This window comes from Pseudorasbora parva, chromosome 21 (assembly GCF_024679245.1).
Source record: "Pseudorasbora parva isolate DD20220531a chromosome 21, ASM2467924v1, whole genome shotgun sequence".
NCBI lineage: Eukaryota > Metazoa > Chordata > Actinopteri > Cypriniformes > Gobionidae > Pseudorasbora > Pseudorasbora parva.
The window spans coordinates 10,683,978-10,709,508 of NC_090192.1; the positions used below are offsets into that span (position 1 = coordinate 10,683,978).

The 25,531-nt window shown below is 37.0% G+C and overlaps 1 protein-coding gene across 1 annotated transcript; it reads right to left on the minus strand.

Moving 5' to 3' along the window:
* Window positions 1-1,040: 1,040 nt before the first annotated feature.
* pgap3 (post-GPI attachment to proteins phospholipase 3) lies at window positions 1,041-21,522 on the minus strand. The gene is made up of 8 exons (XM_067429569.1): window positions 21,108-21,522; window positions 18,645-18,742; window positions 18,366-18,518; window positions 12,199-12,261; window positions 12,026-12,087; window positions 11,787-11,923; window positions 8,431-8,635; window positions 1,041-4,661 (listed from the first exon to the last, which is right to left on the minus strand). Exons 1-8 carry the CDS (start codon window positions 21,310-21,312, stop codon window positions 4,598-4,600), a joined length of 987 nt encoding a protein of 328 aa, XP_067285670.1. The 5' UTR covers window positions 21,313-21,522; the 3' UTR covers window positions 1,041-4,597.
* Between the last annotated feature and the right edge of the window lie 4,009 nt (window positions 21,523-25,531).

Here is a 25,531-nt window from a genome sequence, read left to right on the forward strand (position 1 = left end):
AATTGGGAACAACAGGAACTCAGCCACGAAGTGGTAGGCCACAAAAAAAAAAAAATCACAGAGCGGGGTCAGCACATGCTGAGGAGCACAGTGTAAAGTTGCCAACTTTCTGCAGAGTCAGTGGCTAGACCTCCAAACTTTTTATGGCCTTTAGATTAGCTCAAGAACAGAGAGTTTCATGGAATGGGTTTCCATAACCGAGCAGTTGCATCATCACCAAGTGCAAATGCAAAGCATCCTATGCAGTGGCGTAAAACACGCTACCACTGGACTCTAGAGCAGTGCAGACGTGTTCTCTGGAGTGACGAATCACCCTTCTCTTTATGGTAATCCAATGCTTAATGCTTACCGAGCATACCAAGACATTTTGGACAATTTAATGTTCCCTACTTTGTGGGAACAGTTTGGGTATGGCCTCTTCCTGTTCCAACATGACTGCGCACCAGTGCACAAAGCAAGGTCCATAAAAGCATGGATGAGCGAGTTTGGTGTGGAGGAACTTGACTGGCCTGCACAGAGTCCTGACCTCAACCCGATAGAACACATTTGGGATGAATTAGAGCGGAGACTGTGTGCCAGGCCTTCTCCTCCAACATCAGTGCCTGACCTCACAAATGCGCTTCTTGAAGAATGGTCAAAAATTACCATAAACACACTCCTAAACCTTGTGGAAAGCCTTCCCAGAAGAGTTGAAGCTGTTATAGCTGCAAAGGGTGGGCCAACTCCATATTAAAACCTACAGATTAAGAATGGGATGTCATTAAAGCTCATGTGTAAAGCTCAAAACTTAAGGCAATATAGTCTACATAATATTGTTACAGCTATGACATGAAGCTCCTATTCATCAGCCATTGTGTGTTACACCTTAGCATCCATAGGACCAAATATTATCCTTAGTTTACACATTATATGAATTTGCTAAGTTTGTTTTTCATTAACATTTCATAAAAGCAATAAGTCACTTGCGTTCAAGCTGTATTACTATATTCACAATGCAGCACAGCCTCTGTTGTTATTGAAATAAACATAGTACAGTAAAATAATTAATACAGAACAATTTTATTAATTTCCTCAAGGTTTTGTATACACATTTGGGCCTGTGTACAATTGGAGGATGAAAGGTGCATTACAATAGCAAGACAAAGAAAGAGAGCAAGAGAAAGGGGCAGAAAGAGTGATTAGAGAAAGTGAAGGTAGGGAGATATACAGGGCAAGTCCATTTTGAGCTGATAGATGGTAACAAATCAAACTGGCCAATGAAAAGAGGGGGCATTTGGGAGTGCCTGTGGGACATTAACAATTAGAATACCCAGAAGCCACCCCTCACATTTGTATCATTGCATTGTAACATTACATACAGACAAGTGTCAAAAATGTAATAAAAAAATTAATAAATGCTTTTCAGAAAGCAACCAATTACCAATCTGGTCATTCAGTAAATATCATTCCCTTTCTTTTTAGTTTCTTTAATGTGAAAAAAAGTTCAAGTTTACATTCAGCATGCAGGTTATTTTACAGTAGAGCATACCAAATGGTAAGTTTTCATTTAATGAATTTGCAGAAAATATAACATATGACTACTATTCTGCTTTAGAAATCTATAGAACAAAATATGAAACATGGTTTGATGGGAAGCTGAAAAGCATTATAAATGTTAGTAGGCCTATCACTTGCGTCCATAAACAATTATCTTGCTTTATTCATCTCAATAAAAGGTGCAGTGTGTAAATTTCAGCGGCATCTAGCTTTGGTTGTGAATTGCAACCGTATAACCCTAGCCCCTCCCTTTCGAACCACATAGAGAAGCTACGGTGGCCGACACAGGACAAAAATGTTGTCATCTGAGACAGCAGAGAGTGACTAACGCTCTGTTGAGAAGTTTGTCCGTTTAGAGCTACTGTAGAAACATGACGGCGCAAAATGGCCACTTCACTGTAAGGGGACTCGCGGTGTATGAAGATTTCTTTAAAATTATCCAAATTATGCAACCTGGAAATTTCCTTTAATTCACCCTATCTATTCTTTAAATTCATGTTATAGATCATATTGTGAACAATTAATCTATGCACGTTTCATTTTTTAAAATCAATTTTGACCAAATGTTTAATCAAAATGTCAAACTGGACCTTCTGGTGAAAGCAACATACTTCTTTGTTGCTTAAAAAGTAGTAGTTGGTAAAACTCTATCATAGTTGTAAAAATACTGTAGCATTGCCTTTCTACTTATTAAGACACTCAAAAGACAGATGCAATAAATTGTTGAGTCTGCTCAGCGGTCCTGCCATCACTGTTCTGGATACCCTTGTTGTCCCCTCCCCCTCTATGCCACTTTTAGCCTTTCTAAACTGCTATATTTACCCTCCAGGCTTACCGATCATGCTTGCACTCTTGTACTGACACACACACACACACACACACACACACACACACACACACACACACACACACACACACACACACACACACACACACACACACACAAAAACACAAAGTGCACAAGTGACAATTTGGTACAAAGAAATGCCAGGCAATCAAACATGTTTTTTGGCTCCAGTTGCAATAACTCTAGAATCTGTATGAATTCATTTGATACAAGAAATAGAGAAATAGTCTGGCACAAGTGAGTAAGAGTATGGTGGATGGTGAGAGATTTGTGGAGAAATGCTGCCTTGCATGAACGATAAAAAGATAAAAATGTAAGGCATAGTGTGAAAAGTGTTCAGAAGAGAAGGAGCTTAACATAAGGATTTAAGCAGTCAGGTTAGTACAGTATTGTGTGTAAATGTGATGCACTACAAGCTCAAATTGCACAGCAACTAAATGCACACACACGCACACACGCACACGTTGCGTTTTCATGTTTTATGGAGACTTTCCATAGACATAATGATTTGTATACTGTACAAACTGTATATTCTATCGCCTTACACTATCCCAACCTATCACAGAAAACTTTCTGCAGACTTTTAGTCTGATTTTCCTCATGGGGACCTAGAAATGCCCTCACATGGACAAGTCTGTTGTCATTTCAACATTTCAGATATTGCCATCTTTGTTGGATGTATCTGGAAGGAACAAACACACACACATGCACGCACATGCACACGCACACGCACACCTTATCCATTACGTTCTGTGTAAATCCAATTCTATGCAATTTTTCATTGCAAAGGCATTCTTGGTGAAAATAAGTCGCTCAAAAATCTAACAATCAAAATGAAAGTGTCAACAAAATAAAGCACAAAGTGATTGGATATATCAAAAAGTATAAGGAAATTAAAAAGTTAAAGCAGCAACATAGAAAAAAAACAATGTCATAAAATTACTTTTCCTTTGCCATCTCATATCATGCCACTCTTTAAATCGTCCTGTCTTAAAGTCTGTCTTTTATATTCAGGCAATAGGTAGCTCTGTGGTGGTGATATTAGACATTCTCCTTTAAGTAACTAAAGGAGTAGCTGACCCAAAAATAACAATTCTGTCATTTACTCAAGACTTTCCTTTATGTTACACAAAATGAGACGTTTAGCAGAATGTTTGCACTGCTCTTTTCCATACAATGGAAGAACACTGTAACCACCAACCTCCAAAATGGGCAAAGAAAACACCATTATAATACCATCAGTGTCACAATACTATCCATATTATGAGAGTTAAGAACTACAGTGAAATATAATCAAATAATGACCTACATTTTTGGTCACAGAAAGAGTTTTTATGGTAAATACTTTTAATGGTGCTTTTTTGTCATTTTTGAAGCTTGACAGTCCCTGGTCGTTGTATAACCATTCTACTAAAACTCTCCTTATGTGTTTCACTGAAAATCATCATGAATAAACGTCAACAGAATTGTCATGTGTGGATGGACTATTCATTTAAATATGCAGTGAAAAAAATGGATAACTTGATATGCACTGCTACAAGAACAAAACAACCAAGTCTATGCTGGGAAATCAGAGAACAGTGACTTCCAGTGTGGAAACTAATCGGCACTGCTCTCTCTGCTGGTAGCTCCTGGTATTGCACCCTAGTGAGGTAACCGTCGCGTCTCAGAAACAGAGCACACTGCTCCCTTATAACCCCTTGAGTGCTGATGTTCAGCACACTTCTAGTGAACGGATGTTTAAAAGCAAATCTCAGTCTACCTCTGAAATATATATACACTGCAGGGTCATTAAATCACTCACCACAAATGTAGACGGATATGAATGGGAGATATGAACAACTTATGTTTAGGTGTTATTAATCGGTGCACCTTTTTATAAGAGTATTGTGTTGATAAAGTGGTGTAGAAAGGCTAATACACTTCTTAATTGAAGGCAAGGCTCAGTGAATGCAAACATCAATCAGGTTTCAACTACATTAAAGTGGCACGTCTTTAAAACCGGACCAAACCACAACCCTTCAGTTCAATGCAAAAAATAAAAAGGTATGGTAAAAAGAAATTGTAAACACAAGAAAACATTCAAATTTGAAACTTCAGCCCCAGGGCACGTGCCAGAAGCCACTGCGGTTGAGGCCTGGCTCAGTCCGGCTCGCACTTGCCCTGATGGGAAGGATATCAGAGGAGGGGTTGGGGTTCTGAGACGGTTTCCTCCTAGTCCCGCTTCACTCCAGGCTTCTCTGTGTTGAGGAGGTGAAGGCTGTCTTCTATGAGAAAACTACAAGAACAAAAAAAAAAGAAAAGAAAACCATACACTGTAAAAAATATATTTTGAAGTTGTAAATAAAAAGATTATTGGAATATAATGTAATTCTTATTTCATGTCAAATTCAATGTGCTACTTGGTCTTTCTTTATGGAAGCTGAAACTCCGAACGGTGAGATGTAAAGTCAGAATTGCGAGCTATAAAGTCAGAATTGTGAGTAGTAAAGTCAGAATTGCAAGATGTAAAGTCAGAATTGTGAGCTGTAAAGCCAGAATTGTGAGTAGTAAAATCAGAATTGCAAACTGTAAAGTAGGAATTGCAAACTGTAAAGTAAGAACTGCGAGCTGTAAAGTCAGAATTGCGAGCTGTAAAGTCAGAATTGCGAGCTGTAAAGTCAGAATTACAAGATGTAAAGTCAGAGTTACGAGCTGTAAAGTCAGAATTGCAAGATATAAAGTCAGAATTGCAAGATGTAAAGTCAGAATTGCGAGATGTCAAGTCAGAATTACGAGCTGTAAAGTCAGAATTGGAAGCTGTAAAGTCAGAATTGCGAGCTATAAAGTCAGAATTGGAAGCTGTAAAGTCAGAATTACGAGCTGTAAAGTCAGAATTGAGAAATATAAAGTCAGAATTGAGAGATGTAAAGTCAGAATTGCGAGCTATAAAGTCAGAATTGAGAGATGTAAAGTCAGAATTGAGAGATGTAAAGTCAGAATTGGAAGCTGTAAAGTCAGAGTTAAGAGCTATAAAGTCAGAATTGAGAGATGTAAAGTCAGAATTGAGAGATGTAAAGTCAGAATTGCGAGCTGTAAATTCAGAATTGGAAGCTGTAAAGTCATAATTGCGAGCTGTAAAGTCAGAATTGCGAGCTGTAAAGTCAGAATTGAGAAATGTAAAGTCAGAATTGCGAGCTGTAAAGTCAGAATTGAGAAATGTAAAGTCAGAATTGAGAGATGTAAAGTCAGAATTGCGAGCTATAAAGTCAGAATTACGAACTGTAAAGTCAGAATTGAGAGATGTAAAGTCAGAATTGAGAGATGTAAAGTCAGAATTGGAAGCTGTAAAGTCAGAATTAAGAGCTATAAAGTCAGAATTGGAAGCTGTAAAGTCAGAATTACGAACTGTAAAGTCAGAATTGAGATGTAAAGTCAGAATTGGAAGCTGTAAAGTCAGAATTACGAGCTGTAAAGTCAGAATTGAGAAATGTAAAGTCAGAATTGAGAGATGTAAAGTCAGAATTGAGAGATGTAAAGTCAGAATTGAGAGATGTAAAGTCAGAATTGCGAGCTATAAAGTCAGAATTAAGAGCTATAAAGTCAGAATTGCGAGCTGTAAAGTCAGAATTGCGAGCTGTAAAGTCAGAATTGCGAGCTGTAAATTCAGAATTGGAAGCTGTAAAGTCATAATTGCGAGCTGTAAAGTCAGAATTGCGAGCTGTAAAGTCAGAATTGAGAAATGTAAAGTCAGAATTGAGAGATGTAAAGTCAGAATTGCGAGCTGTAAAGTCAGAATTGAGAAATGTAAAGTCAGAATTGAGAGATGTAAAGTCAGAATTGCGAGCTATAAAGTCAGAATTACGAACTGTAAAGTCAGAATTGAGAGATGTAAAGTCAGAATTGGAAGCTGTAAAGTCAGAATTAAGAGCTATAAAGTCAGAATTGGAAGCTGTAAAGTCAGAATTACGAACTGTAAAGTCAGAATTGAGAGATGTAAAGTCAGAATTGGAAGCTGTAAAGTCAGAATTGCGAGCTGTAAAGTCAGAATTGGAAGCTGTAAAGTCAGAATTACGAGCTGTAAAGTCAGAATTGAGAAATGTAAAGTCAGAATTGAGAGATGTAAAGTCAGAATTGCGAGCTATAAAGTCAGAAATTACGAACTGTAAAGTCAGAATTGCGAGCTGTAAAGTCAGAATTGCGAGCTGTAAAGTCAGAATTACAAGATGTAAAGTCAGAATTGCAAGATATAAAGTCAGAATTGCAAGATGTAAAGTCAGAATTGCGAGATGTCAAGTCAGAATTACGAGCTGTAAAGTCAGAATTGGAAGCTGTAAAGTCAGAATTAAGAGCTATAAAGTCAGAATTGAGAGATGTAAAGTCAGAATTGAGAGATGTAAAGTCAGAGTTACGAGCTGTAAAGTCAGAATTACAAGATGTAAAGTCAGAGTTACGAGCTGTAAAGTCAGAATTGCAAGATATAAAGTCAGAATTGCAAGATGTAAAGTCAGAATTGAGAGATGTAAAGTCAGAAATGAGAGATGTAAAGTCAGAATTGGAAGCTGTAAAGTCAGAATTGCGAGCTATAAAGTCAGAATTGAGAGATGTAAAGTCAGAATTACGAGCTGTAAAGTCAGAATTGGAAGCTGTAAAGTCAGAATTGAGAAATGTAAAGTCAGAATTGAGAGATGTAAAGTCAGAATTGCGAGATGTAAAGTCAGAATTGAGAGATGTAAAGTCAGAATTGGAAGCTGTAAAGTCAGAATTAAGAGCTATAAAGTCAGAATTAAGAGATGTAAAGTCAGAATTGGAAGCAGTAAAGTCAGAATTACGAGCTGTAAAGTCAGAATTGGAAGCTGTAAAGTCAGAATTGCGAGCTATAAAGTCAGAATTGAGAGATGTAAAGTCAGAATTGAGAAATGTAAAGTCAGAATTGGAAGCTGTAAAGTCAGAATTAAGAGCTATAAAGTCAGAATTGAGAGATGTAAAGTCAGAATTGAGAGATGTAAAGTCAGAATTGCGATCTGTAAAATTAGAATTACGAGTTATAAAGTCAGAATTGTGAGATAAAAAGTCACAATTCCCTTTTTTATATTTTATTTAGTGGTGGAAACAAAAACAAATTTGTGGATATGTTTCAGTGCAAAGTTATGAATTTAACTGATAGGCAAAATTGGAACATCATATGAGACCGTTCTGGGTGGTCATTATACCAAATCATTTTGATGACAGACTTTGGCTCAGGCATTTCAGAATAACTCAAACAAACTTGAGATGCTGTCAATGAAACTGATCCACTGGTTAGTCCAGTTAGCCAATGACAACCTCTGTTGAGACAAAGTTGCCAGAGATTTTTTTGTAGTGCATTGAGGGATTTATTCTGTAAATGTGCTTCCATTGTAGTTTATGCTCATGACTTCTTATCGGATAAAAATGGAGCTGACTCAATTGATCACATACTTTTTTTATGTGGGCATCTTTAAAATGGATGCGCATCTTGGCGTTTCCATCCAGCATTTTTTTATGAAATCTCTCAAAATACTGAAAAAATTTGTGGATGGAATAGTGTAAATTAATATGGGGGACATCAAAATGAAAAATTGTCAACAAAATAAAGCAAAATGATTGGGTAAATAAAAAGTGCAATGAAATGAAAACCAATGATAAAATAATAATAAAAAAAGCATTTTAATATTAATTAATTGAGAATATTTCTCATATCATGCCACTCACTAACTTTTGATCTCCTAAAGATCAAGTCAGCCTTTTATATTCAGGGAAGAAGTAGCTTTGCCGAGCCAAGCTTGAAACAGCCAGGACCTTTTTTAATATAACTCAGATTGTATTCATCTGAAAGAAGAATCACTTAGCACAACTTGAGGTTTAGGTAAATCATGGGCTAATTTGCATTTTTGAGTGAACTATCCCTTTAAATGGTGTTTTTTGTTCTTTTTTAAAGCTTGACAGTCCCTGGTCACTTTATTGTGGGCAAAAATTAATGTGTGCAATTTACATCCTGCAGACACAAGATGAAAACATAACATATCAAACAGGCCATGCATGTGTACCTGTAAAAAAGGAAATGGACGGGCACGGTGCTAAGGTGCCAGACGGCATGAGCGTCTAGAACCCAGAAGAGAGGAGGGAAATCCAGCAGCTCCAGCAGGGCAAGGCCATGCAGTAAGAGCACCACCATACCACACTTCCACCAGTACGGCAAAATCCTCCGGTTCAGCCAACACCAGCACAGCCACCAAAACAGATTGATCATGCCTGTGACAGAAGCACAAGATCAGAGGGAAAGACAGATGGGTTAGAAACAAATACCTACTGTACCCTTACTTTATGACTCTTGTTTTTAGGTATTACATAGTGTAAAGCTGGTTTTGCACTGATGGCCGGCTCATTCATGCGTTATGAACGCTTTTATTTTTGGGTTAACATCCTTTAGGCTCAAAATGAAAAAATAACGGCGCAAAGGAGCTTTAAGCTGTACAGATTTAACTGGATAATCAAAATAGGCATTATCATATGTTATACATAAACACATTCCAGTTAAATTTGCATAAAAAAGTAATATATGCTGTTACTGTCATGCTAACATTTAACAGTTAGCACCTGAACTTGTTCAACAGTGAACTTTTTTCACAAATATCATATTTGTTTGGTGCTTATTATTACATAGATTTTCACACAGAGCTGACGCGACCAATCTTTGTTATAAACATGTATCCAGTAAAAACACTGTAAAAGTTCATATGCAATAAAACAATTAATTGGATTGAGTATTGAAAAAAATATTGTGAACTATTTTCACTTTTCCTAACTGTTATTTCTTTCTTGGGAAAAAAATATTTATGTGTAAAAATGTGTGGTATCATTTTATGTTATCAATGCCAATTTTTACATTGCCAATCTTTGGCGGTTACAATACAAATAAAGTTACTTCTAAAATCTAAAACGTACAACAAATGTAATCACAAAATCTTTTTGTGTTGTATTTACACAACACTGAGTGTTTCCATACAACAAAATGCTTAAAACACAAACCAAAATAAGCACCTTGTAAAAACCTGTTTTTACAGTTTGTATGTAAATATCAAAGTAACACTGTAAAAAAAAAAAAAAAAAAAAATCAAACCTTCAGATCCAGATCCAGTCAAAAATGTTGCAAAGCCGACAGTTCAATGAATTGACTGAGCTTTTATTACATGCAATAAGAGACCTCATTCAAAACCCATTTTATTTCAGTAATGTGACGTTCTGAATGAAAAAGGATTTTAAAATATAGGTCATGACTTGATTTAATTCATGATGGTTTTATTCACTGGCAATTTATTGGATTATGAAATTAATGGAATGGAATCAAATAGCAGAATCTTGAAAGTTTGCCGTGGATTGTGGAAGACTACTAGTTTTTTATTTGGATAAAGTACACTGATGAATCATTCACAATGAGACCAGAAATATTTAAGATAGTTTAAAGGGGCTCTAATATACTACACTATATTGCCAAAAGTATTGGGGCACCCCTCCAAATCATTGAATTCAGATGTTCCAATCACTTCCTTGACCACGGGTGTATAACATCAAACACCTAGGCATGCAGACGCTTCTACAAACATTTGTGAAAGAATGGGTTGCTCTCAGGAGCTCAGTGAATTCAAGCGTGGTACCGTGATAGGTTGACACCTGTGCAATAAGTCCATTCCTCTAATTTCCTCGCAACTAAATATTCCACGGCCAACTGTTAGTGGTGTTATAACAAAGTGGAAGTGGAAACAACAGCAAGTCAGCCACAAAGTGGTATGCCACATAACAATCAAAGAGTGGGGTCAGCGCATGCTGAGGAGCACACTAGCACAGTGTGTACAAGTCACTAACTTTCTGCAGACTCAATAGATACAGACCTCCAAACTTTGTTTGGTTTTCAGATTAGCTTAAGAACAGTGCGTAGAGAGCTTCATGGAATGGATTTCCATGGCCGAGCAGCTGCACCCAAGCCTTACATCACCAAGTGCAATGCAAAGCGTGAGATGCAGTCGTGTAAAGCACGCCGACAGTGGACTCTAGAGCAGAAGAGACATGTTCTCTGGAGTAACGAATCACGCTTCTCTGTCTGGCAATCTGATGAATGATTAGGGCAGTTCCCAGGAGAACGTTCTTGCCTGACTGCATTGAGCCAGGTGTAAAGTTTAGTAGAGGGGGGATTATGGTGTGGGGTTGTTTTTCAGGGGTTGGGCTTGGCCCCTTAGTTCCAGTGAAAGGAACTCTTAATGCTTCAGCATATCAAGACATTTTGGACAATTTCATGCTCCGAACTTTGTGGCAATAGTTTGGGTATGGCCTACATGACTATCCACCAGTGCACAAAGCAACTTGACTGGCCTTCACAGAGTCCTGACCTCAACCCGATAGAAGACATTTGGGATGAATTAGAGCGGAGACTGTGAGCCAGGCCTTCTCCTCCAACATCCGTGTCTGACCTCACAAATACACTTCTAGAAGAATGGTCAAAAGTTCCCATAAACACACTCCTAAACCTTGTGGAAAGCCTTCCCAGAAGAGTTGAAGTTGTTATAGCTGCAAAGGGTGGGCCAACTCCATATTATACCCAATGGATTAAGAATGGGATGTCATTAAAGGTCATGTGCATGTACACCTTTGGCAATATAGTGTTTTTTAAAGTTTTTTAATTTTGTTTTGGAAGTCTCCTACAACATGTGTACATGCATCCAAGGTCTAAAAACACTTGAATTCGCATAACCTCTTTTTTCAGTGTCTAAAATGTTTGATGAACTTGTGGTTGGTCTGCCACGTACAGCGTGTGTCGGAAACTAAACAGTCATAAGTATATCTGAATTTCAGCACCTTCCTCGGCACTTGATTCACAGTGAATCAAACACTAACGATGCCATCGGTTTTCCCATACCAATTCGAGCCCGAGTCTTCATCCCTTGGAAGTGCATGGATTGCTTTTGCATTGCAGAAAACAGAAAGCATGAACCAAACTCTTCCAGGCCTCAGCTACAACAACAGAGTTTAAGGGTGAGTCAAAGTAGATGTTTAGAGGCAGCCAGTGAAGACCATAGGCTGGCATTATGCAAATTATTGTTATAAACTTACATAGATTTGTGTAGGATGTAAGACTGGAATTATTGACGCTTCATTTCAGGCATCAGTTGGTAGACAATAACTCTTAATAAGCTTTTCAGAAATGTAACATTTATATTACACTAGATGAAAGCCAATATCCGAAAAAGCATAATGGGGCACTTTAAGTAAACAGAGGCCATTCATGACACCCCCAAACCACTATTTTTACATGACCTTACATGTTATCAGTATATCATAGTCATTGTATATCATAGTCACTGTAAAATCATGCATGTAAACACAAACTGTTGTATTCATAACACCTTACCAATGGTGGCATTGGCAGCCATGTTGTACCCATAGTCAAAACTGACGAAGGTCAGATATGACACATGAGATGTGAAGGCCAGAATGAGCAGAACTCCGACCATACTGGAAATTGCAGGCCTACGCAAGCCCAACGTCCTAAAACACAAATATAAATCCTCAAATCACCATCATAAACAAAGAGTTCAACAGCACTGCATATTGTCAGTCGCCAGTTATGAGCATTTCCTGTTCACACACCTGACGCAGCACAAGTAGATAGAGTAGAGAATGACAGCTGATGCACAGAAGTAGTCCATCTTCTATAAAACAAAGATAGAAAATCTCTATTAACTCTTTGGACAGAAATATTTTTGCCATGACAGTCATTAAATGTTCAGAATTGGTCTTTGAATCATTTCTTGAAATGTTACCTCTGTTAGATAGGTGTCTCTCGTGTGGAACACTGTAGACCAGAACCATGCATTCAGTGAAATCTATAAACACACAAACATGGTTGAACACCACTTACATTTACAGTGGGGTCCATTTTCACTTGAAGAAAGTGTTTTTTGTATTTTTCTGATTTTTCTTTTTAATCACAACAACAGTATGAACTGAAAATTAAATATCTAGAATTTTGTAATGTCTTAGTATTTGACAGCAGCACTCGAGATGACATGAACAAAACTGATCACGTGATCCAGCATTATTTCAGAACAGTCCAACGAGCATCTGATCATCTGTACAAGACCAAAGAGTCACATAATGTCACTAATTTGATTAGTGACATAGAACTAGTGAAAAATCCAAGTATTTATTCCCATTTTATGCCCATAACATTTAAAAATTGATTCATGAAATTAAAGTAAAATATTACATTTTCAGAGTTTTGGATCCGTCTTTTATTTTGTGCAGATGTGTAGAATAGGGATGAAAATTGTAAGGAATTTAATGATAATGGCTCCAGTGTTTTTGCCACCTGTTGCAAAAAATCCCTTCATTTAATAAAGTTTAGGTGATAATTTGCTTATAATCATACTGAATTAGGATCCTAAAAGATTCTTTTAGTAATTTAGAGTACTACATCATTTTTTTAAAGAATAATTGGTCTTACCAAGATCTCACAAGCCTTAAAGGGATAGTTCACCCAGAAATGAAAATGACCCCATAATTTACTCACCCTCAAGCCTTCTTAGGTGTGTATGACATTCTTCTTTCAGACGAATACAATCCGAGTTAAAACTGAAAACCCTAATAAGTTGATTGAACTTAATTGATTTGAGTAAACTCATTCCCTCAATTCAATTGAGCAATGGAGTCTCCCAAAACGTATATATTTAAGTTCACTTAACTTGGTGCTCACGTTCAATGTACTTATATTGTTAAGTTCACCAAACTGGGTACACCAGAAGTTCAGTAAACCATGCTGGGTACAACCAATCAAAACTTCAGCATGCATTGCAGCATGAATAAATTATACATCTGAATTGTGACATTTTCTTTGATTCTTACTATTTTCTTTTACTTTTGCTGTTTTGTTCTGATGTTATTGTAGCTTGTTTTATGTTCAGTGTTGATCTGTTTATCGGATTTTTTTTTTTTTTGGATTGTCACCATTGTAGAGATTCATATACAGATTCTTGATGTCTGTGCATGTCTAACCAAGCCTGCAGTCTCCCTCTCATTTACTGAAGCTTTCGCGCCTCGATCGCCCCCCGGTGACCGGTCCCAGTATAGCCGCCCCTCTGTGTTTTCTAATGGACGCGAGGCAAACTAAATAATAAAATTACGCTTCAAAAATTTTCCCCCAAAGTTAGTTTATGTCACTGAAGGCAGTTATCATCACGATGATTTCATTTCAGGTGTTCGTTTTAAAAATAAGTTTAGTTTGAGTTAGTTATCTGATGCTATAAAAACGGGGGTGTGACGTCATGATTGACAGCTGAGACTGACGGCTTCTCTGAGTGAAGTTGTCACTGAGGCACTAACGGACTTTTTTCGAAATTTTTGGGAGCAGATTGGAGCTTTAGCTGTAATTTCTACATTTCCATAACTGTCTTTTTCACACCAACATAATTAATTGTTCTGCATCTGCGAGAGTGTGGGCGGGCTTTTGATATCGCGACTGTACTTCCTGCTCTACTTCCTGCGCTCTACTGCGCAACTCCGGTCCCGAAATCGCTACTGCGCAGACTCGGTCCCAAGATGTCAGCGCCGTGCAAGGCCGCCTGAAAGCTTCAAATATGGCAAGCGGAAACGGATGATGTCGAGTCGTCCATATTTTTTTACGGTCTATGTGTCTAACTAATGCCGTAGATTTAAACATTTTGTGCACAAAAAAATAAAATAAATTGTTCAATTACCACAAGAGTAAAGAATCTCATGGATATTTTTATTAATATTTCAAAACTCTTAATAACTGCTTTGACAACCAGAGCATTAGACTCTGCATGAGATCAGGGATTCTGCTAATACATGATTATATTTTCTCTTGACTTTGTGTTCCTTCACAAATGTGTATTACAAACACAAAGCAGCCAGAGAACTATTAATATTACACAGTCAAGGGTCAAGAGCCCAACTAAAGCAAACACTTATCTCCATCATGGTGACTTCCAACAAAACTATTATTTTCATTAAAACAGAAATAAAGTCGGGTTAGTTTTAAGTTAGTTCACATATTATTATTATGTTTAGTAACTTAAGAATTTTTACTTACCGATTTTAAGATTGCACACAATGAAAAAGTCTCCATCTTAATTTGAATCAGCAACAGAAAAGGACCCGCCTTTTTTAAATGTCCTCCAATCAGTGAATTAGTTCTTGTTGCCAGACAGAACTCCTGGCATGGCCAATCACATCAAAGCAAGACCAGAGTGAGCTATTTCAATTAATTATGATTTTGAGTTCATTCAACTTGAAATCTTAAGTTTATGTATTTTGTAGGTTAATAAGTTATATTTGAGTTTTTGGACTAAATTAGTAATATTTAGTCAAGATTACTTGATTTGTTTAAGTAAAGACAACATTAGGGTTTACAGTGTGGCTCTTCCAAGTTTTGTAATGACAGTGAATGGCAGCTCTAAATTTGAAGCCTAAAAAGAGGATCCATTCATTATAAAAGTAATCCACACGGCTCTGGGGGCTTAATAAAGGCCTTCTGAAGTGAATTGATGGGTTTTTGTAAGAAAAAATATAAATATTTAACACTAATAAAGTAAAATATCCAGCTTCCGGTGACCGCCTTTTGTATTAAATTTACAAAAAAGCAGAACTAAATATGGATATTTTTTCTTACAAAAACCCATCGATTCACTTCAGAAGGCCTTAATTAATCTCCCCAGAGCCGTGTGGATTACTTTTATAATGGATGGATGCACTTTTTGGGCTTCACATTTTAGGCTTGCATTCACTGAATCAACTCCGTTGTATTCGTCTCAAAGAAGAATGTCATATAGACCTAGGATGGCTTAAGGTTGAGTAAATTATATACAGTAACATTTCTGGGTTCATTTCAATCAGAACATGACAAAAGTAATGTCTTATGGACCAGTGTGCAAGTCAACATCCACTTCGAACAATTTAGGGAGTCATCAGACTAATTCAAACCAATATCTCTTGAGTTTGAGAATGATTTTTGAGTCATACCGGTGAGAACATCACAAAAGGAAGAGACTTTATCTATTTCTGTCTTATTCCACGCCACTAGGGTTGCACAATTAATCATATTTTAATCATGATTATGAATTCTGCTCCTTTCAATTAAGCATAATTAGCTGCAAAATTAGCCCGCTGATTATTTATCCTAAAAATGTCTTTTTCATTTGACTTTCCATTATATTGCATTGGTAACAAGCCTGCACGAGTTTTAATGCTTGGAGATGTCCAAAGCTGAAATTCAGAAAGTGTAATACAGCCAGTCTTTGTTCCTTCACAAGGTCACTTATGCTATTTGCTGCAACTAAACCTTCTCAGTGAGAGTGACAAACTAATAAATCTGATAATGAATAATGAATAATGAATCATAACTATATTGCTTGCGATTGTGGTTGCAGAATAAATGCAGAGATATAATATTGTAATATTTCCTTAAAAATATTAGGGAAATATATACAGTGTATGTGTATATATATATATATATATATATATATATATATATATATATATATATATATATATATATATTAGTTGAAGTGTACCTATGATGAAAATTACAGGCCTCTCTCATCTTTTTAAGTGGGAGAACTTGCACAATTGGTGGCTGGCTAAATATTTCTTTGCTCCAATGTCTATGAATTTCTTTCTTCAGATAAACACAAAGATTTTTAGGGAAATATCACATCTCTGTGAGCCCATATCATGCTATTGAAGGGCTGCTGCTCGTCTGATGCTTAAAAAAACATTTTAACAAGAAAATATTATTAAATTATATTTATATAAATAAAAATAATAAATCACACATGGCAATTCTGAAGGTAATCCATATGACCCCGAGTGGATGAATCCATGTTTTTAAGGGAAAATGATAAGTGTAAGAAAAATAGTAATATTTTTCACTTTAAAGGTGCTTTAAAGGTACTTACAATATCCCAAATGTTTCCAACTATTTGTAAATTGTGAGAAAATTGCGATTTTAACTAAGGACCGGGACGTTTCAGCATAGCGTTTGAGCGAGTCGCCTGTCAATCGCGTCATATCTGCGTTACCCTCGGTTTTATTCTGCAGAAGCGATTTTTTCTTATGTCACATCAGCGCCGAGCGAACGCACAGAGTAACGGCATAACATAATTTTAAACACACTTAAATTTATCTAATATGATAAACAGAGCTGCTGGCTTTACCTTATAGTCATGACCGGAAAAAGCGGAAGTGCGCGCGCCCGGCGACTGTGTCCCGTCCCGTCATAATAAAAATCTCGGTACTCGCGAGCCGTGTGGTTGTATAACAAACACTCCAGCGGCCGTGATCAGCTCCACAACACTCGGTCCTGCTCTGTTTTACACTACAGTAACGTTAATAACTCCATCCATGAACGTGATTTCTGCCCAAGTCCTATTTTCCACCGGCTGTGAGGTGAAGACCACATTTCCCAAGATACTGCCCTCACACTTGGCGTCATCAAACTACGCCTTTGTTTTGAATAGGCGCCCTCCAGTGGATGGAAAGTTGCATAGTGCACCTTTAAAAACAAAAACCTATAAATCATTGCTTACGTTATACTGTCATACGATCATTCATGAGAGGGATGCTGCGACATAACGTCAGTGCGTGCTGAAGCTCGCACGAGAAGTAAAGTGGAAACATTAAGGACATATCTAAATGATTTATTAAAAAAAAAATAATAATTTTAGGGTGAACTATCCCTTTAATAAAAAACTTTAACATAATTTGAATTGATATTCAAGGAACTTAACTGTTTACGCATCTGAGAAAAGTTTTACCGGTTTGTATAATATAGAGAGTGTATTAATGTATATAATAAAATACAGTATAATATAAATATAAATATATTATTTAAATATAATATGTGGCCTATACCATGAAGCCGGTTTAGCTGGCTAACCAGATATGTTTAAGCTTAGTTTGTGCCAATCCTGGGTTTTAGGTACCATTAAAGTGGTTTGGCTTTTAGCAGTGTTCATCACCAGAGTAACTTACGCTCCACAGCTAACCTGCTCCAGGACAGGTCATGTTCTGGCTAGTTGCATATACTTAGCAACTACGTTAAGACTGTGTCTTAAGGACTAATTTGTCCAATTAGCAATTTGTCAAAATGTAATCAGTCTTTCTTTTCTAATTGAACCGATCTACCACTGTATGTAACTGATTTTAAAAAGTTAGGACCAGTCTTAAAGAAAAAAATTCGATGACTTACTTTTAAGACTAGTCTTGCAACCGGCCCCAAGGATAAGAGACCAATCAGCTGTGAGCAAAGCAACACTTCTGATGCAATAAAGTCACTCCCCCTGTTTCTACTCCAAATTAAAGGTCAAGACTAACTTTCACAACTTTTACTTGCATTAACATTGTAAGATTTTTCTTTAAGTTGACCGCTTTTATAGACAGTTCTTTTCTTCTTGCTGTATACATTTGTTTAAATTCATAATATTTTTCAATCATTTAATATTCCGCAGAAGAGAGAAATTAATCTCATTGCTTCTCTCACGGGAAGTGAATCTCAGTTTCACTGATCCACAGCGTGTGATTGGCTGTTCACTACTGATGTCACAGCTAAACTCTAAAACTCAGGATCAAAGCCTGAGTTGACAGAGAAAGCTGATGATCAGCATCATGGGACCAACATAGCCTGAATAGACTGGTTTGGTTTTGTCAACTAGAAACTAATCCAGTAACCCTGAGTTTGTTAAACTACCATCATGGTACAGGCCCCAGGAAACTAGATTAGGCAAAAATAAAACCTGCATACATGTTGACAATCCATTGAATGTTGCTCAGGTGAAAGTGCAATAACTGATAAAATGTAAAAAGGAATATCTCAAATGAGAATAATCGTGATTAATAAAATGTTTTAACCATTCACAAGTTAAACAAGTTATGAATAAGAACTTGTTCTCTATACTAGTGCAGACAGACTAACCAGTGAGAAGGCGGTGATGGTGTGGTACATGGGGCTCTGACGAGGGACAGCGCTGCGGTATTTCAGCAGCATCAGCAGACATGCCAGACCGTTGAGCAGAGAGGCCAGTGCAGAAGCAGGCTCCTCAAAACACAGGAAACGAGCAAATGGCCACTAGACAAAATCACAAATAGACAAAAACCCTGTAGTATCAAGGTAAAAGGTTCATTTGAAAGGTTCATAGTGATGATAAGGATCAAATTGGTCTCCTTTCCCACTGGTTGCCATTCTGACACTAACCTTCCCGTGAAACTGTGGTACACTGTAGCCCTCTGCCTGGTACAGACCCACAGTGGTCCACATGCACTGATACCTGCAGTCATCACGACACGTCCAGCCTGAAAATGATCCATTGCACAGAAAAGGTCTGATAAATCTGACATTTGGTCAATTTACAATACTAACCAAATCTCATCAAAAGTTTTTTATACTCTAAACGCACAATTAGTCTGAACAATTAATTTATGTAATATATTCTCTTATAAATTGTTTAATTAAAAATATATTTGTAGGCAAATATATGTCTACATATTAATTTCTTTACAAATGTAATATTTTTTTGGAAATGAATGAGGAAGGAAAAGCAGTCAAGTGTCCAATATACATGCTGCAAACTCCTTTTAACTCACTTTTAGAAAAGCATCGCAGATGAATCTCCATTGAAAATACCTCACTTTAACTTCCATTTTTGAGGAGCGGTTTTAAAGCGGTTTTTAATCAAAATATTTTTAATCGGTAATCGACATTATGCCACAAAAGGAAATATCCTTTAGTCTGTTTGATCGGATCACACGGGCCAGCTTTTGCTCCCCACGTGCATCAATGAGCCTCGGCCGCCCATGACCCTGTCGCCGGTCCACCACTGTTCCTTCCATGGAGCACTTTTGATTGATACTGACCAATGCAGACCAGGAACACCCCACAAGAGCTGCAGTTTTGGAGATGCTCTGACAATCACAATTTGGCCCTTGTCAAACTCGCTTAAATCCTTATGCTTGCCCATTTTTTCTACTTCTAAAAAACAACTTTGAGAAAAAATGTTCACTTGCTGCCTAATATATCCAACCCACTAACAGGTGCCGTGATGAAGAGATAATCAGTGTGATTTACTTCACCTGTCAGTGGTCATAATATTATTCCTGATCGGTGAATGCATATTTTGCAATAAACTTAAAATATGTTGTTTTCATACATATAATTAACCATCTGTTTTATTATTTGCTTTCATAGTTTTATTGACTTTATAATATATATATATACACACAGTTTTGGAGTTGGTAAGATTTTATGTTTTTGAGAGAAGTCTCTAATGCTCTCCGCGGCTGCATTTATTAGATCAAAAAATAGAGTAAAAACAGTAAAATTGTGAAATATTTCATTTAAATTTAAAACAACAGTTATAGTTTTTACGGTTATCAATCTTCAGTGTCACATGATCCTTAAAAAAATCATTCTAACATGCTGATTTGTTGGGCTGCTTCATGTTTCTAAAATTGTGTTGACAATTTACTTGAATTATTGAATAACTGATGACAGACAAGAGAAAAGCTTACTGTAAAAGGTCAATTAAAAATATGACGTGTAGATATATGAATAATATATTAATTTTCCATAATTTAATTGAAGATATTTATTAACAGCACCAATATGAATTAAAACTGAATGTTTTTACTCGATTAGCCTATATATATAGGTTTAAATTAATAGCAAAGATGTCGAAAAATGGTTTTGTGGTTATAAAAACCCCATAAATTATAATTAGTATTACATTTAAAATAGCATGCCGCTCAGGGCTTTCTGGTACCCCAAAGGCTCTAATCGGACCTTTTCAATTAAAACTTTATTTTTTTATTTTTTTTACTCTACACATTTAAAAGATTAATGTACCCACAAATCCTTCCAGTGTTATTTCAGTTTTATTAGTAATTTTATTATATTTTTTTCTTCTTTGTCCCCCCCCCCAATATTGCTATTTAGAAATCAATAATAATTATTATTATTATTATTATTTTTACTTTACTATACTTTACTTTTTAATTTACTTCTTAATTTACTTTTTTTTGCAGTATATATTGCCAAAGCAACATTTCAATTTTCTTTTTAGTTAAAGTTGATAATATTTATATTTTACTTTCATTAACAGAAACTGTTTTAATAGGTTACCGATAATAACCCTGAAACCCTCATTAAAAACTAAGCTCAAAATCAGATCAATTAATCACTAAACAAGTTTCAACTGACTAAATCTTACACATATTGACATTCAGATGAAATTACAAAATTAAGAAGAGCAGTCATTCATCAAATGTGTGTGTGCGTGTTTGTGCGTGTTGTCAGGAGAAAAAAATGAATAAAATCAGTCATGGTTGTAGGCTGCTCCAGCTTGCTTAACTGGTTTCCCAGCCTGCTGGTGTAGTTTAGCTGGTCGGCAAGCTGGTCTCCAAGCCTGACAAGTGTCCAAAACCCATTCAAGTGCCCAAAAACCCCCTTGAAAGTTTTTGTCGTGTTCATAAATATTATATAATATTTATCTCATATAATAAATAATATCTCATATTTAGATGTACACTAACTAGCCTACTGTCCAATAAAATGTGTACAGACATGTTGTATACAAATTCTTAATCATTTCAATTATTTAAAAAAAAATATTAAGACCCAACACGACTAGTCTTATCCAATACGAATATGTTAGTATATTACCAGTGAGTGCCATATATGGAGGTTGAGCGGACTGGAATCCGCGCAGTCGGGCCCCTGTGCAGTTGGTCCGGACACATTGTTTGACGCAGTCACGGTAGACGGGCTCTTTGTCCCCCTGAGAGGCGCTCGCAGGAGCGGACAAGAGAAACGCCGCGGCTGCTAGAAACATCAGGCGCGACATGCTGCTGTCAGTCCGTCCGGTCATAAGGCACAACAGTGCAACATCAGGCCATTAGAGCGAGTCTATTGAGAGTCTCATTGAGCGAGCATGACAGTATTCACCGCCACAGTGTCTTTTGTCTTCAGTTACAAAAAAAGCACCTTTTATTCGCTGCCCGGACAACAAGTTGACACATCACAAGCGAAATGTTACATTTCACTTAAAGACAAAACCGGAAGTGCAAAAACAGCACGCATGCGCATGTCTACCACTTTCTCTCTTGCACTTACTACACACAATTATCTGCCAAATTAATGAATGAATAATCGACTTTTCTTTTTAGGGCCCAAGCCCTGAAAGGGCGCAGAGCCCTATTGTTCTTCTAAGGATTATTTTTTTTTGTTATTATTATTATTATTATTTATTATTTTTTTACGCGACTATTTGGGCATTTTTGGGGCCCTTCCCATGCTCGAAAACTCTTGAAACTTTGCACACGCATCAGAATGCGCGGCCATCAGGGCCGGGCTGAGGCTGGTACCCGGGCGTGGCAGGGGGGCTCGACAGCGCCCCCTAAAGTGGGCTCTGAAAACGTGGTCTATAAATCAAACCAACTTGCACGTACATATATGAAACTCGGTACACATATAGAGCTCATTGGGCCGAACAACTTTCGTGCTCTAAGTTATGCGTCAGCCCAACAGGAAGTGAGCTATTATGGGTTGTTCGGAAAACGCATGCTCTGAAATTTGCGATACTCCTCCTAGACGATTCACCCGATCAGCACCAAACTCGGTCAGCGTGAAGTCAAGACACTGAGGATGCTAAATTGCGAGCAACTTTTTGATATCTCAAACGGTTTGGCCGTGGCGAAGAGACGAATTTATGGCGAGAAAAAGGAAACAGGAAGTGTGTTATAACTTTTGCATACATTAATTCATTTTGATGAAACTTCAGCTGTGTGTTCGTTGTAAGAGGCAGATCACATGGATATGACTTTTGTGAGTCAAAGTTATAGCGCCACCAACTGGTAGCAGGAAGTGTGTCACTTTCAAAATTGCTTTAAATCCCCATCTTATTTTCACCCGATTTACTTCAAACTTCATCAGTATAATGTCAAAACATGGCAGATATAGACATATAAATGGATTCCTGATTCTAGAAAAACTGTTGTCATGGCAACGTGTCAAAGTCTAATAATCTTTTTTGGTGTTTTTGAGACTCTTCACATGCTTGAAATTGTATGAAACTCAACACACACATCTGACATGCTGTCCAGAAGATGCAAGCAAAGATTCAGAAACGGGCGTGGTAGAGGGGCTCAGTAGCGCCATCTTTTGTCCAAAGCAGGGGGTTAGTTTTATCTACAGTCACCAAACTCGGTATATATATATTGTACATTTTGAGCCGGACAACTTTCTAATTTACAGTCATTAGCTCTGACCAACAGGAAGTCAGATAATTTGGTTGGAAGATAACAAGAAGTCAAAAGCGAGCTCTGAGTTTTTACCTTCTCCTCAAAAGCGATTCATTCAATCTCCTCCAAACTCGGACAACATGAAGTAAATATACAGAAGATGCTAAAATGCGAATGGTTATTGGATATCTCAAACGGTGTTCCCTTAGCAAAAGCCTAAAAAACACAAAATAAGCACACAAGTGCCTGGTTCATAAATAAGGCTATACTCCCACCTGCTGGTTATTCTATATAATCACAGTTTTTTTTCTTTTTTTTCTCAACACTTATGCTCTCATTTAAATGACCAGTAGAGGGCAATATTGTATAAGTTTTCAAGCAAAAAACCTTGCCTCTGTGTGTGTGTGTGTGTGTGTGTGTGTGTGTGTGTGAATGGTTTTTTAGCCTGGTGGGGACTTAAACCTGAATGCACAAAGACTCATGGGGACTTCCCAATGGGTACAAAAGCTTATAAATCACACAGAATGAGTTCTTTTGAAAATGTGAAAATGCAGAAAGTTTTGTGTGATGGGTAGGTTTAGGGGTAGGAGCAGTGTAGGAGGACAGAATATATGGTTTGTACAGTATAAAAACCATTAAGTCTATGGTGAGTCCCCAGAAAGATAGCACACCAGAGACCAGACATGTGACTCTGACTGTGTGTGTGTGTGTGTGTGTGTGTGTGTGTGTGTGTCTGATGGGGGATGGGTGCCAGTTGCATTTTGATGAGGAAAAGATTAGCTCTTTTATTGCTGTGTGCTTTGGCCAGCATTAAAGGATAAATATATATATATATTTCTGGGTTTGAATAAAAAAATGGAAAAAGTATGGAACCAGTTAATTTGTAGAGCATTGACAATATTGTTTTATATAATTAGTTTCGTAATTGTGAAAATACACATATAAAAAGACCTTTAGATAAATACTAAAGTCAACTCGGTCAACATGAAACAAAGGACACTGAAGATTTGACAGGCATTGACAATATTTTTTATATAATTAGTTTAATAATTGTGTTAATACAAAGAAGGTGGGAGTATAGCCTTATTTATGAACACGGCTGGATAAGTCTTTGAGAAAAATGTATAAAAATAAAACACTTGGCTAGTTTTATCTATAGTCACCAAACTCAGAAAGAATAAAAATGTAAAATGAATGTACTTTTTGTATTTTTTTTATCAATATATTGGTTTTCTTTAACATTTTGTATTTGAAGATTAATTCTTAAAACTAAAATACTAACATAAAAAAAACACATTTGAGTTTCTTTTTCAAATAATTTTCTCCGACCATTTAGATTTTATTATTATTTTTTGTTTAAAATCTTGTTCAATATTCATGTTTTTCTAGCCTGGTGGGGACTTCAACCTGAATGCACACAGACTCATGGGGACTCGTGTCACTGTAGGGACCTAAATTGAGGTCCCAATGGGTACAAAAGCTTATAAATCACACAGAATGAGTTCTTTTGAGAATGTAAATTTAATTTTTTGTTTCAAATCTTGTTCAATCGGAATCAGACTATGCCTCTCTCTTTCTGTCTGTCCTTACCCCCCCCCCCACTCTCTCAGGCTCACTCTGTGTGTGTGTGTGTGTGTGTGTGTGTGTGTGCGTGAGTGTGTGTGTGTGTGGTGGGGGGGGGCCTCTCACACTGTGTGTGTGTGTGTGCGTGTGTGTGTGTGTGTGTGTGTGTGTGTGTGTGTGTGTGTGTGTGTCACCTTGTCTCTTGATTGTCATAATTTAACGCTTTTATATCATAGGCTATCACAAATAGCTATCACTTTGATGTGAAAAATAAGTTAAAAAAACCACACAAAATATAACATATCTTTAAAAAATTTACAGGCCTTCTGGACTTACAAAATTGTGCATGTATATTACTCTTACCTGACACTGATATTAAAATCATTTTTGTGGTTTCTGTGATTTAGATTTATTTATTTATTTATATTTTTAAAAATATTGAATGCCACACATATTAAAATAAAAACATGCATGCTTTTTACTGCATAAGACTGGTGAACAAACAGAAGCTACGGTAGGTCAAAAACACAAAGAGAAGTGTAAGGATAATACAACTTCAGCATTTGGACAGTGTTCTGCACTCATTTTGAAATTGACATTTGACATCATCTGACATAAAATTAGTGAATAAAATGTAATTGATCTCATAGATGTGACTGTTGTGGTTCCTGGTCATAGCAGCACCAGTTTCTGCAGTTAATGAGGTGAATTCAAATGACTTTGACATAGTCCTTTTATTTTTTCCCATAATAAATGCCTATTGGCCTTCTGCGCACAGTTAAGCTGATGCCACCGGGGTGGCGGTGCCCCCGGCTTGGGCCCGTCATCGCTGCTCGTTTTTTTTTGTTATTATTAGGGCCCAAGCCCTGAAAGGGCGCAGAGCCCTATTGTTCTTCTAAGGATTATTTTTTTTTTTTTTTGTTATTATTTATTATTTTTTTACGCGACTATTTGGGCATTTTTGAGGCCCTTCCCATGCTCGAAAACTCTTGAAACTTTGCACACGCATCAGAATGCGCGGCCATCAGGGCCGGGCTGAGGCTGGGACCCGGGCGTGGCAGGGGGGCTCGACAGCGCCCCCTAAAGTGGGGTCTGAAAACGTGGTCTATAAATCAAACACACTTGCACGTACATATATGAAACTCGGTACACATATAGAGCTCATCGGGCCGAACAACTTTCGTGCTCTAAGTTATGCGTCAGCCCAACAGGAAGTGAGCTATTATGGGTTGTTCGGAAAACGCATGCTGTGGAATTTGCAATACTCCTCCTAGACGATTGACC

What these genes read in the sequence shown, in the direction of transcription:
- pgap3 (XM_067429569.1), bottom strand. Translation starts at nt 21,312, where the DNA reads ATGACCGGACGGACTGACAGCAGCATGTCGCGCCTGATGTTTCTAGCA. An exon ending in ATCTACTTGTGCTGCGTCAG is followed by an intron (nt 11,924 to 12,025) that starts GTGTGTGAACAG and finishes TTTGTGTTTTAG; the next exon opens with GACGTTGGGCTTGCGTAGGC. An exon ending in GTCCATTTCCTTTTTTACAG is followed by an intron (nt 4,662 to 8,430) that starts GTACACATGCAT and finishes TTGTTCTTGTAG; the next exon opens with TTTTCTCATAGAAGACAGCC.